The sequence below is a fragment of the Manihot esculenta genome, chromosome 9 (genome assembly GCF_001659605.2).
Source record: "Manihot esculenta cultivar AM560-2 chromosome 9, M.esculenta_v8, whole genome shotgun sequence".
NCBI classification, from domain to species: Eukaryota; Viridiplantae; Streptophyta; class Magnoliopsida; order Malpighiales; family Euphorbiaceae; genus Manihot; species Manihot esculenta.
In genome coordinates this window covers 3786028-3800446 of record NC_035169.2, presented here as the reverse complement: position 1 = coordinate 3800446, position 14419 = coordinate 3786028, and the positions used below count along the sequence as shown (strand labels likewise).

At 25.7% G+C, this 14419-nt stretch overlaps 1 protein-coding gene across 3 annotated transcripts; it reads left to right on the top strand.

Annotated features, from left to right (window-relative positions):
• Positions 1 to 6143: 6143 nt before the first annotated feature.
• Positions 6144 to 9318, top strand: LOC110623498 (putative pentatricopeptide repeat-containing protein At1g12700, mitochondrial). 3 transcript variants are annotated; one of them, XR_006352095.1, is made up of 3 exons: positions 6144 to 6326; positions 8745 to 8790; positions 8912 to 9318. XR_006352095.1 is itself a non-coding variant. In XM_021768468.2 (3 exons), the coding sequence occupies exons 1-2, from the start codon at positions 6482 to 6484 to the stop codon at positions 8780 to 8782; spliced, it is 1446 nt and encodes a 481-aa protein (XP_021624160.2). In that variant the 5' UTR covers positions 6333 to 6481; the 3' UTR covers positions 8783 to 8790; positions 8912 to 9318. The 3 variants fall into 3 exon arrangements, 1 of the variants encoding a protein (XP_021624160.2); XR_002489289.2 differs by lacking the exon at positions 6144 to 6326 and adding an exon at positions 6333 to 8316; XM_021768468.2 differs by lacking the exon at positions 6144 to 6326 and adding an exon at positions 6333 to 7889.
• The last annotated feature ends 5101 nt before the right edge of the window (positions 9319 to 14419 follow it).

The window sequence follows — 14419 nt, the reverse complement described above, 5'->3', positions numbered from 1 at the left end:
TTGGTAATATTGCTCTCAAATTCTCCTTTAGCAGACTATTAAATTTAGCAGCTAACCTATTTGTGTTGATGTTAAATATGGGCTGTTGGGTGAAGAACAAATGGGAATGGGAAATAATTGAATTGTCAAAATTATACTTGTCAAAATCTCTAATGTGATTGATCTTGGTAACCTGCATCCCTTTCTTCTTTCTATGATTGAGCGTTTATAAATTAGCAAGGTCTGTCTACTAACAGTAACTCATATGCATCCTTTGCCTTGTAGGCTCAATTTAATAGATTCTTATTTGCCCTTGTGAAAATGCCATGCAACAATATTACGTACTTTGTCATTTCCTTGTTTAAAACAACTGAATTCTTGATATTTAATAGATTCTTAAATGTTTCTTTTTCCATTTACACCTTCTGGATTTTGGTTTCTTTGCTTTTCGGAAATTTATATATATATATATATTTGAAAAAGATAAAAATTGAATACAACTAAATAGTCTCAATCAACTCTCCAAACCGAAACATGTTATATTTTATTGATCAACTCTTATTTTTATATTTTTGAAAAAGATAAAAATTAAGAACAACTGATAGACTGCATAATCTTAACCAACTCTTCAATTCTTCTGATATAGTTTGTTTAATTGTTTTGGAAAGATTTTCTATTTATTATGATTGTTCACTCTTTCATCCTTTACTATAAGAATTTTTTAAAATATAAATGGAATTTATAAACCGATATAAATTCATTTATGAATGTTATAGCTTTACAAATGGAAATAGCAAAAATATAAATATTCTTTTTTATAATTCTATATCATAAATTTATTTATATCAAATTAAATTTATAAATGACTTATATATATTCGTTTATAAATTTATTTGTATTAATTTCACAAGCTAATTATAAGTCCATTTACAAATTATTCTATATCCATTTAATTTTTATTTTCATATTTATTTGTAAATATGTTTGTAGTCCTTTAATTTTAGAAAAGATTACTACTTAGTCCCTATAGTAACGGAGTGATTAATTAGTAAATTTTTTAAAATTTTAAAAATATTTTAATATATTTTTTAAAATAAAGGGAACAACGGATAAATTTTATCATATCATAATGATTAAATAGTTAATTTTTCTTAATTTTACAAATCAATTGCATATTTATTTGTAAATCCGTTTGTCTTTTTAATTTTACAAATAGTTACACTTCTATTTACAAATCCGTAGGGGTGAGCAGTATTCGGTTCAAACTCAAAAAAACCGACCGAACCGAATCGATTTAAAATTTAGTTGATTTTTTATACATTTCGGTTCGGTTCGGTTTTTAATTTCAAAAATTTCAGTTATTTCGGTTCGGTTCGGTTTTAATCAGAAAAAAACTGAAAAAATCGAACCGAACCGATTAGTGATAATAATATGTTTTTTCAATAATGTAGAGAAATTAAATCATATTAAAATTAAAATATTTTAATTAAATTTTAAAATATTAAAAATAAAGTGTAAAAAATAAAAAAAATCATTAAAAATCGAAACTGATCAAACGAACCGAATCGAACCGAATCAGACCGGTTCGGTTCGATTCGGTTTCTGACCAAAATCGGTTCGGTTCGATTTTCATAAATACTAAAATTTAGGTTTTCGGTTTTTTCAGTTCGATTCGATTTTGAACCGAACCGACCGAATGCTCACCCCTACAAATCCATATGTGTACATCTAATTTTAAAAATGGATTATAACTCCATAACAAATTTTCATTTGTGAATTTGTTTATGAGCATTTAAGTTTACAAATGGTTCACACATTTGTATGTATGAACAAATTCATACATGTATCTATGTATCTTTTTAATTTTATAAACGATTACACTTTTATTTGCAAATGATTTATAAATCTGTTTGTTATTTATAATTTTACAAACTCTTACCTAAATTAAACTCTCAAAATATATATATATATATATATATATATATATATATATATATATATATATATATATAAGGTATTTTTATTTTTTATTATTTATCTTAATATATAAAATTAAATAATATAAAATTAATATGAACATCATTATTAATAAAACTATAATTAAAATTTTCCATTAAATATTATTCTGTAATGTATGATAGTTAATAAACTACAAAAAGAAAATAAATTCTAGTAAGAAAAAAAAAATTGAAGGGAATCAACATAAAATTTACAAAAAAAGAAAAGAAAAATTGAATCAAAGCAGCTAATTCTAGTTTCAATGGCCCCACTTTTTGTTAAAAAATAGTTATCTTCATTTCTTTAAAAAAATTAAATAACAAAAAGAAAAAAATCAAAATCTTTCTGTTAATTCAATATTTTCACTCATTATTAATTTTAGTTAATTTATTCAATAATTTTAATAATTTTGTTATTTTTAACAAAATTGGTGTTGATATAAAAAAATAAAATATTTAATTTTTTATTATAACCATTTCTTTTTTTTAATCAAAGATAACCATTTCAACATTCTGTATGAAAAATTTAGAGAATTAATTAAGTGTGAATATTGCATATAATTTGTGATAATCTCTCCCATTTCAAACTCCTAACAAAAAATCTACTGACCTATAAACTAATTCTGCCATTTTAAGAAACTAAAAACCATACAACGGAATAAATATTATCGTCATATCTTATTATTCTCAAAATTATAAACTTAAGCATCACTTAATTACCATATTTAGCAATTACCATTAATAAATCAAAATGTAAATAATTATATAATTAATAAAGATTCTTTTTCACTGCCTTAATTTGCAACTTTTTAAAACCAATTAATAAACTAATCCAGCTAAAAAACTTTACTTAGTGCTGGAACTCCAAATTTCATTAGGAAAACTCATTCATTCTATATATAAATTGAATCCCAACTATTATTCTTTGTAATACAATTTTCTTTCGGATTCTTTAACTCTCAAATAGTTTTTTTAACTTAAAAAAATTTCATCAATAATGTCATCGTCGAGAGCTTCTAGCAGGAAAATGGATTTTATTTACAAAATTTTAGATCAACGTTATGCAATCTAGTCATTTTTTTCTTATAAATTGCTCTCCAGTTCCACTGATCAAAAAGTCAAAACTCCACAAATTCGAAAAGGCTATGTAGCCATATACGTGGGTAACGAGAGCAAGAGATATCAAGTTCAAGTAGAGAATCTGAAGTTTCTGGCATTACAAGAATTGATTAAACAATATCAGAATGGTGATCTCGACTCCAGAATTGATGGGCCAATTGTACTTACTTGCACTACTGATAAGTTTGATGAAACTTGCAAGGGGATTCTCACTGTTTGATGAAACTTTAGAGAGTTTTGAATAATTCTTTTTTATAAGATTAAATTGTTAATAGATCGTTGTATTTTATTAAAATTAACTATTCAATTTTTATTTTCAAATCATTCAATTTTATAAAATCAAATTCTTTGATATTTTTATCGAATAAAATATTAATAAATATATTTTTAGCTTTAATTAGAAAAAATAAATTATATATATATAATTAAAAAAATAAATAATATAATGATTTATTTTAACAGAATGACATAGAAATAAAAAAAAATTAAAATAGTACAAAAATCAAACAATAATTTACTCTTTTATATTTTAATTTCTTAATTCACTTTCTACACACTTGCACTCATATATATATATAACGACTAATTTAAAGTGCATTTAGTATCACTTCATGATTTTTATTTTTTGTTTTCACAAAATTAAAAATAATTTTGTAATTTTTCAATGATTAATTTTTAATATTTAATGATAATTTTTTCTCTCATTAATGAATATTTTTCTTGTAATAATTGTCCATATTTTCCAACATTCAAAACACTCTTAAAATTTAGTTAATAGAAAATATTTTTTATTTAAAATAAAAATTAAGTTATTTTAAGAAAAATAAATTAAAAAAAAAAAATCATTGTCTGCATTTTGAGTATCTTATTAAGACTGCTATATAAATTAGTTTATAAATTTTATTTTTAAATTAAAATTAAATAAGAGAAAATAAGTTATTTTATTAAAAAATATTTTTTAATATTATTCAAATAGTAATTATTTTTCGTAAATAAGTGGAGTCAAAATTATAAATAAAATATATGAAAGTAGTTTAACTTAAGAAAATAATTTAATTTTTGTGGATATAATTTTTTTAATAAAGTTTAGAGGTGCAAATATACATCTAATTTTTCTTAATTTAATAAGTTTTTTTAATTTTTTAAAAAAATAATAAAAAAAGTCTTTAGTTTACCATGTTTCAGCTTCTTTGTAAACAATATGAATAAAGATTGGTTCTATACCTAGTAAAATATGAATTCAGATAAATCCATGTATAGATTTGTCCTAAAATATATGTAAAATGTAGTGCAATTAATATCAATAACCATTTTTAGTGATGGTATATTGATCTTCTCAGGCTCAATAGATATAACGTTCAGATATGAATTATTGTGGGTTATCTTTTTGATACTTAAATTAGTAAGTGATCTATCATAAATCTCAAAATAAAGGTATAGAGAATGGTTTGATTAAAAGATAACTTAACATACTTGAGGTGTCTTTTAGATCTAAAGCTGGTCGACTCTTGGTAGGACTATTTGAAATCTATATTGGTTCTAGATTGTAAAATTTTACTCCGAGAACATTTTTACTCATATGTGATTTGAAGTCTTAATTATCATACGACTTTTACGTGATTTGAATAATATCGTCTATTTGGATTTTGGCTTAGTAGGCCGAAGCCTTCAACTCAATAGTCATTACCCTTGGGTTTCAGTCTTGAGTTGACTGTCATATAATCCTTGGATTTCAAAGGCGGTTGAGACCTCCTGTTGATATTAATTTTAAGGCTGAAATCTTAAGGTCTCAACACCCATTTAACACTTTGAATGATGAAACTCAAGAGTTTTTCGATCTTTTGGCTCTAAAATTAAACACCTTTAATTATCTGAATTTTATTTTTTAGTAGAATGTATCGCTCAGAATCATATAAGTTATGATATATTAAGTGTGTTGTCTCTCTTATAACATATTTTTAAACTAGTAAAAATAATTAATTATATAATATTATAACATGAAGATTGGAGAGTAATTTAGTTTTCTTTATATATATATATAATTTAGTTTATCTTATACATGTCTATAAAAGATAATCTTAGAATTTAAGATATAAAAATGATAATTTAAATATAAATAATTAAGAAGCTATTATTATTTAAATTGTCAAACTACATTTAATAATTATAAATTTATTGTATTTTATTGCTATTTAAAAATATTTAATTAATTAACTATATTACTTTTTAATTTAAATTGAAATTAAATTCATTATAATCTAAAACAAATAACTAACTAAAATTTAAAACTTTCTACTTAAAAAATTATTAAAAGTATTAATTTTATAATGATAGATATCTGAGTTTTTGGCTAAAAATTCCGAATAAATAATTCATGCTAATAATTTTATATTTTTATGATTAGTTTCACACATTAATTTAATTTTTTAATTTAAAATTTATTATGTGATCATATAAATAAAATATTTATAATTTTAATGAATTTTAATGTTTTAATTTAATTTTTTAACTTTTATGATATTTTGTACATAAGTATTATTCATATTTTAAAAATAATTTCTTATAATTTATAATACAATATACTGTATATTAAATCTATAGAAAAAAAATTATATATTATAATTTTACGTTAATATTAATAACAAATAAAATTGAAAATGCGAAATATATGTAGTGAGTTTGAGCATTTCAAAATTTTATTATTTTGAAATAATTTTATATATTAATTTTTTTATTACATTAATTAAATCGTAATATTATCTAAATAGATGTCAAAATAAAAATGCGCTAAACAATTCCTATAAGAGTAAAGTTTGGTAAAAAAATTAATTTTATTATAATAAAATAAAATAATTAATAATAAAAAATTATATAAGCTAAAAATTAAATATATTTTTCATGAAATTTTATTAATATTAAAAATAAAATTAACAATTTATATAACTGCCTTTAATTAGGTATCTACAAATGATAAATTTAATTTGCTATTAAATAATATTTTTATATGAAAATTTAATAAAAAATTACAAAATGTGGTGCATATAAACGACAGAGTAATGCATTTCCTTTACCAGCAGGCAGAGAGCCTTCCTTTTCCAATTCTCTATTTCCTTTCCTCATTCCCAATCTCCGATCCATCCCTAAAAACAACTGACAAGAGATCGATGATGATGAAGATGCCTTCGAGGAGGAAGAGCAGGAGCTTCCATCTTCAGCTACAAGGGGCAATTGGTAACATTCAATCTCCATTCCTATTCTTATTTACCAATTTTTGCCATTCTTCTACTTCCACACTTGAAGATGCACACTTCTTGACAAATAATTTCAAATCTGCTTCTTTTACTCACCTTGATGGTGCCATTGCGTCCTTCAATCATGTAATTCATATGCATCCTCTGCCTTTTAGGGCTCCATTTAATAGATTCTTATCTGCCCTTGTGAAAATGAAACAATATCATACTGTCCTTTCCATGTCCAAAACAATTGAATTGCTAGGAATCTCTCACAATGTTTATTCTCTTAACATCTTAATTAATTGCTTCTGCCGTTTACACCTTGTGGATTTTGGCTTCTCTGTTTTTGGTAAGATGCTCAAATTCGGATTGGAGCCTACCACTGTGACATTTACTACCTTAATTAATGGGCTTTGTATGAAGGGTAAAATGGATAAAGCAGTGAAATTTTCCGATGATATGGTTGCACGTGGTTATCAACCTAATGTTTATACTTATAATGTGATAGTAAACGGAATGTGTAAATTTGGGAAAACAAACGTGGCTATTGGGCTGCTAAAGGGAATGGCTGATAGAGGTTGTGAGCCAGATGTTGTGACATACAATGCAATCATTCACGCCCTTTGCAAGGATGAGCTAGTTGGTGAGGCTTTAGAGCTCTTCTCTCAAATGAGGAATAAGGGCATTTCACCTGATGTCATCACTTACACTGGTTTAATTCATGGTGTTTGCAAATTAGGCCAAAAGAACCAAGCTTTGGCCTTGATGAATGAAATGGTGGAGCAAAACATATTACCAAATGTTTATACCTTCAGTGTATTGATCAATGCTCTTTGTAAGGATGGAATGGTTTCAGAGGCTCAAAATACATTCAATGTAATGATTCAAAGAGGTGTAGAGCCTGATGTGGTCACCTACAATTCCTTAATTGATGGTCTTTGCATTTCAGACCAATTCAAGGAAGCTTTGGCCTTGTTGAAAGAAATGGTGGGGAGGAACATATCCCCTGATGTTTTTACCTTCAATATATTGATCGACACTCTTTGTAAGAAAGGACTGGTTTCAAATGCACAGAATATAATCAAGATAATGATTCAAAGAGGTGTGGAACCTGATGTTGTCAATTATAATTCATTGATGGATGGATATTGTCTGTGCAAGCAAATTGATAAGGCTAGAAAGGTATTTGATCTGACGGTGACCAATGAAATAGCTGACATTTTTAGCTACAGCATTTTGATCAATGGATATTGCAAGTGCAAAATGATAGATGATGCAAAGGATATTTTTGTTGAAATGTCTCATAAAGGTTTAGTTCCTGATGTTGTTACTTATTCTACTCTTATAGAGGGTATGTTTCAAGCAGGGAGGCCCCAAAATGCAAAAGAGCTCTTTAAGGATATGTGCTCTCATGGTCAACAACCAAATATAGTAACCTTCTCAATTATGATTGATGGCTTGTGTAGACAGGGGAATCTCGATGAGGCACTCACACTATTGAAAGCAATGGAGAAAAGTCAGTTGAAACCTAATGTTGTGATCTATAGCAGTCTGATCAATGGTATGTGCAAAGTTGGGAAGATTAATGATGCCAAGGAACTTTTTTCTAGTCTTTTTGAAATTGGTTTACAACCTGATGTTTATGTATATTATGCAATTATGAAAGGACTCTGCCAACAAGGATTAATTGATGAAGCGTATAACGTATTTAAAGACATGGAAAAGGTAGGATGTTTACCAAATAATTGTTGTTATAATATCATCATTCAAGGGTTTCTCATGCATGAGGATTTACCAAAAGCATCAGAACTAATCACCGAAATGGTTGATAAGGGGGTTCACTGCTGATGATGCTACCACAGAATTGCTAGTACATTTATCGCGGAATAATAATCTCATTCTGAGGCTTTTAAAGGTGCGCAATGAGGGATTAGCAAACTAAAGTTGTTATATCTTGACCATTCAAGTGTGTCTTGGAGCGCAACTTGGTAATTACCTTTTTCAAATATAATAGAATATGTAATTTAACTAACTTCTTCAAATATCATTTTTAATTTCAATCAGCTGTGATTCTCTTCCACAAAACGAAAATTTCTAACACTGCAAATGACCTGTGGTGAAAACCATGATATGTGTGTGCCTTTCGCTTGAATTCTGACATGGACTAGATCTCTTTGATATAAGATTGTTGATGAATGGAGGTCATGGATTTCTAATCATCACGTTGCTGGTAAACCCACCATCTCCATTACAATTTTTTTTTTTGCTGCTACTACAGCCTTAACTCGAGAGCTCAGTCCTAACATTGAGTTGAGAACTAAAACTAATTAGTTCCATACTACAATGCCTAAGAATCTTTATCTATTTTTATTTTTGTGCTCAATGACCTTTCAAAATGCTATCATTTCTCTTGTAGGTACTTGCAAGGATATGACTACAACTTCACCTTTCTAACCATAAAGGTATAAGCAATTCATTTTTGCTTTGTTATTATAATTTTTAATTATAATGAAACTAATGATTATAAACCGGTGTGCTTTAATTGAGAATTGATTTAACAATTATACTACACTATAAATGCAGGGCGCAGGATATACAGTCCCAGAATACAAGGTAAGAAAATCACTAGACTTCTACAGCTGTTGGTTGGATGAAAAGTCACTAAAATTATAGACAACAGAAAATGTTATGGGAATTGAGGGAAAAGCAAACATCCTCTTTGTCAATATGGTATATAACGGATATATTTTAGTGTTGGACCACCATTTGAGTTATTTATATGGTGCATTTTGCGATACATTTGTGTGGTGTTATGAATGTGAAACGCATTGTTTCTTACTGTTTGAGATGTTAGTTAAGTTAGGCAAGAAAAGATGTTTTGGTTGTTTCTTTTCTCCTTTCAGCAGTATATAATGAGACATCTTATGTTTTTACCACTTTCTAAACCTTGTAATATACTCAATAAAATTTTCTTTGGGCTCTTGTTTGTACACGGTATTTTTCTTTTTGCAAGATGCATCATTCTTGAAGTTTTTGTGACTGCATCCATGGAAAATGGTTTGTTAGAGAAGGTGGGGCTGACAGGGTACATATTGAGAGGTAGGAAACCAATTGCAAAATGATTCAGATCCTTCTACTCTTTAAAACTCAGATAATCCAAGTAGGATTCTCATATCTATCTGCACCTTTAAATTTAGTAAATTATTCGACTTGGAGTATGTCTGTGACTATGACACTTGCTTTAAAGAAAGATTTGGGCAACTTATACACCAATTAAAGAAAGAAATAAGTAGTTTCAGTCAAGAATCTATATCAGTTGTTGTTTACTTTAGAAGATTGAAGAAACTATGGGATAAACTTGGTGTTTTAAAGCATCATTAAAGATATGAGTTTGTTTTTAGTATAATTATATGTTCAGCCTCCTCATTCTTAAAAGAAAAGTTAGGAAGTTAGAAAGTTGGGAGTGGAGGAAAGAGTTTCATATAGATTTTGAGACTTTTGGAAAGCTTTTGGGCATGTTAGAGATACTTGCTGATTGGTTTAGAAATTATAAGCAAAAGAAGAGGATGAAAATCAGACATGCAGCCACTGAGATAAGCAACTGCAATTGGTCCTACTAGCGATTAAAATGCTAGTTTAGCTTCAGCTATTTAACAGGACTTTTTGTCCAAATTTATTTATGAACAAGTTCATAAAAGGCAACATGCTAAAAGGAAAAGCTATAGTTTTTGCTAAGAAACAGAACCAAATTAAATTTATGTAGAATCATATTTAGAATTGAAATTTAGTATAGTTCTAAGTAATTTCAGTAGTCTCAATTTGATTTCAATTTTTTTTATTATTTTAATTTTAATTTTGTTTCATTTTAAATTTTAATTTTTACAAATAAAATCGTAATAGCCTTTTACGTTTATTTTAAAATAATAAATAATTAATATTAAATAATAATAATAATAATAATAACTGTAGTAATATAATATATATTATATATAACTCTGGATAAGAATATTTTATTATTTTATGTAGTTATTAATTATATAATTTTCATTAAAAAATAGATATAATTAATATATAAAAATATATTATATTATTAATACGTAATTTATTTATATAATTAAAAACTACAAAATAATTAATACATTTATGGTTGATATAAAAAAATACACACACATATATAATCTACTTAGGTAGAATACACTAAAATTAATTAATTAAATTATTTAATTATATATTGTTAGAAATTTTTAATAATTAATTAGAATATATGATTATTTTTTAATATTGTTAATAATTGTTTAATAATTAAAAGGAAAATAATTATGTTTAAGTTATATGAATAATTTAATTTATAAAATTAATAAAATAATATTAAATATAAAAATAATCGAATACATTATATATATATATATGCAATAATCTCAGCTCCTCGTAGATCTACCGATAATGAAGAGCACAGCACCACACAATCCACTTATAGATATTTTGTCCGGACAATTTTCACTACAAGAAATTTTTATATTTTCGTATTACCAACAGATTTTATTAGTGCTTTAATTCATTAGTAAATTTAATGAATTTATTAATAAATTTAAAAATTCATCTTAATTCTTAATATAAAAAAATTATGTAAAAATTCACCAACAAATCATGTAAAAGTTCACCACAATTTTGAAATTAATATTAACGGATTTAAAAATTCTTTAAAACTTTATAAATTATTATTCACCACGAATTTGAAATTAATATTAACGGATTTAAAAATTCTGTAAAACTTTATAAATTTATAAAATAATTGGTGTTGAAATTTCCTATCAGATTTAAAATCTGTTAATAAATTCTTTGGTAATTTATTGATAATTTGAATCTGTTAATAAATTTAGGGGTGTAAATGAATTAAACCATTTATGAGTTATTCGAGATTCAACTCGATAAAAACTTGATCGATTTTGACTTTATTTCTATATGATGCAAGCTCAAATTTAATTTTTAAATTTATTTAGTAAATGAGTCAAGTTTAAATTTCATAATATTCGGCTCGTTAAGACTCAAGATGTCAGTTCATTTTCGAGTTCATGAACAGGCTCACGAACAACTTGTGAGTAGTCTCGTTAAACAGACTGAGATTAATATCATAATAAAAATAATTTTAAACCCTACATATACTTTCATAAACCAAATTTAAATTTTTTAAAATTCAGCTCTATATACTTTAATTACACTATTAAAACTTGCATATATTTAGAGGTTAAAATTTAAGATCTTATCTTTATAAATTTAGGAGCTAATTTATATATATATATTTATTTAACTAAAATTATTTAGTTTTAAATTTATTAGTTTTAAAGTGATAGCGGTTGTCGAAACCGTAAAAAATAAACCTATTTTCAATCAATAAAATAATTTGTAGATAGTGACAATAGGGTCAAACCACATGGATTTGACAATACGAATTTTCCTAATAATGACTTGGACAAATAAATAATAAAAGTAAATAAAAGGCGGCATTTTGTTTTGAAGAATTACAATTGAGTAAAAGAAAGCAGTAATTAAATAAATGAGTAAATCAATGGGAGAAGGATTCTAATTGAAGTATGGATCTATTTCAACTTATTTAGAATTGATCATTGATCTTTTTGATACCCCTATTTATTTCAATAAATTAGTTTAAGATGTGGAAGACGTTTCTCACAATCCAAATTTCTCCTTAGTTTTAGTATGATTAGGAAATGTTTGCTAATTAAACACTAGTTAACAAGTTGCCAATAAACGTTTTTGGGATTTTTTTACTTTTCAACTGTTAACTGCCTTAAGATTTAGAGAAATCTAATTCTAACCTTGCCAACCGCGTGGTCAAGTTTAGATTATGCAACCGATTATACTTGAGTTTAAACAATCTAAGTAATTACGGACCTAAATCATTCAAACAATATATTACTCATGCAATTAAAAGTAATAGACCTTAATTGATTCTAAAAGCAAAGCAATAATAATAGAAAGATCAAGTTGCATAAATATTGAAAATAAATAAGAGTTTAATAATAGAGTTTTAAATCTCTCAATTCATCACAAATCTGAAATTTCCCAACTTCAACTAGAAAAGAAGGTGTTTAGCCACTCATGGTGGACAAAATCACAAAAAAGAAAGAAGAAAGAAAAGAGAGGAGGCTGTTGTGCTTCTGCCGAGTTTTTGCAGAAATTCCGACTGTGGAGAGATCTCCCTAGCTGTTTTTGATGCTGTCCCTTTTATAGATGGAGAATCCTAGTCCAATTAGGGTTTGAAAATCCTAATTTTGACTTGGTCTTTTGTAGTCTTTGATTTCTCTTTTGATTTTGTATTTAATTGTGAATGGAATTTCTTGAGTGAAAGACCTTCTCGTGGCTCTTGGAATTGACTTTGTAGTGTTTGAAGTAGGATTGGACTTCTCCACTTTTGAATTTTGATTTTCTGCTCTTCTTTCCCGCGTTATTGGTCTCTCTAGCGTTAGTGTGATTTGGGCAAATCACTTGCCCAAATCATTTCTGTGAATTACTTCCAGGTTTCTGCCTTTAGCCTTCTGTTTTGGTTTCCTGCGGGTGATTTGGCCAAATCACTCTGACCCAATCAATTTCCCAGTTTTTTCTGCACTTTTTCTCTAACTTTCCATTTTCTCCATTTTCCGCAAAAACACTATAAAAACATAAATTAAGCTGAAAAAATGTGTAATTAAATAGTAATAAAGATAATAAAAATGTGACTAAATTATATTTGATCATAAAATAAAATTCATTATATATGTAAATAAATTTAACTATTCGTGAATTATTCAAGATTAAATTCGATAAAAACTCGACTCATCTAAGTTTATTTGCTAAATGAGTAAGCTTGACATTATTAATACTCGACTTGAGTTCGAAATGATTAAACCTTGAGTTCGGCTCGAGTTTGAAAAATTTTTAACAAACCAAACTTGAACTCTTCAAAACTAGGTTATGCTCAGTTTGTTTACATCCTAAGTAAATTTTAAAAAGTGTTTAAATTACTTACGAACTCTAAATATATTAGTAATTTGCCTAAAAAATTACTAACGAATTTAAAAATCTATTATTAAATTTTATCATTAAATTAATACATAAAAAAAATTGTTGAATTTATGGATGGATGCTATTCGCTAATATATCAATTGGTAAATTTAAAATAAAATCTGCATAAATTTTCACTTTTTTTTTTACGATTTATATTTTTCGGTTATTAACGGGTTTACTAATAAATTTGAAATCTATTGATAATTTTTTGGAGAGAAAAAAGTTATTTTTTTAATTTAATAATAAATTACAAATTCATTAGTAATTCGCATTTATAAATATAACACCAACTTTTATATTTTTATCATTCATTCATTTTATCATTTTACTTTCTTCCAGATTTTCCCCTTCTCTCATTTTCTTTCATTTTCTATTTTTTTTTATTTCACTTTTTTATCTTATAAGTTTTTTTTTTCTTATTGTTTCTATTTTTTCTTTTTTTTCATCTCTTATCCTACTTTCTATCGTTCTCTTTCATCTTCTATTATTTTCATTCATTCTTCATAATTTTTCTTTCATTTTCTTCATTTTCTTTTCCATATTTTTCTTTCATTTTCTCATTATTTTCTTATTTTCTTTATAATTTTCATTCATATTAGTTTTTCTAGTATTATTTCTTTTATCATTTTCTTTCCATCTATATTTTTTCTCTTTATTTATTTTCTTCTCCAATCATTTGTTCACTTTTTTTTCTGTTTCTCTAATCATCTTTTTACCCTACTCTCATTCTTCTTTCTTTTTCATAATTTTTATTTTTCTATCATTTTCTTTATTTTTCTCTTTTTTCTTTCTCTTTTATTATTTTCTCTCATTTTATACCATTTACTTTTCTCTTATTTTCACTTTCTATGTATTTCTAATACACATTGGGTATAAATTAAAAACTTAGTAACAATAATAATATAATTTTAAGTCTTATTAAATTAATAAAAAATTATTTAAACTCAATAAATTGACTAAGAATTACAATACGTTGGTAATTTCTTAACGGATTTCACGTTTATTAGTAAATTATTTTTCTCTTAACAG

Coding starts and splice junctions, on each gene's coding strand:
- LOC110623498 (XM_021768468.2), top strand. CDS start 6,482: ATGCATCCTCTGCCTTTTAGGGCTCCATTTAATAGATTCTTATCTGCC. Junction 7,890..8,744: donor CTATAGCAGTCTGATCAATG/GTATGTGCAAAG, acceptor TTTCTCTTGTAG/GTACTTGCAAGGATATGACT.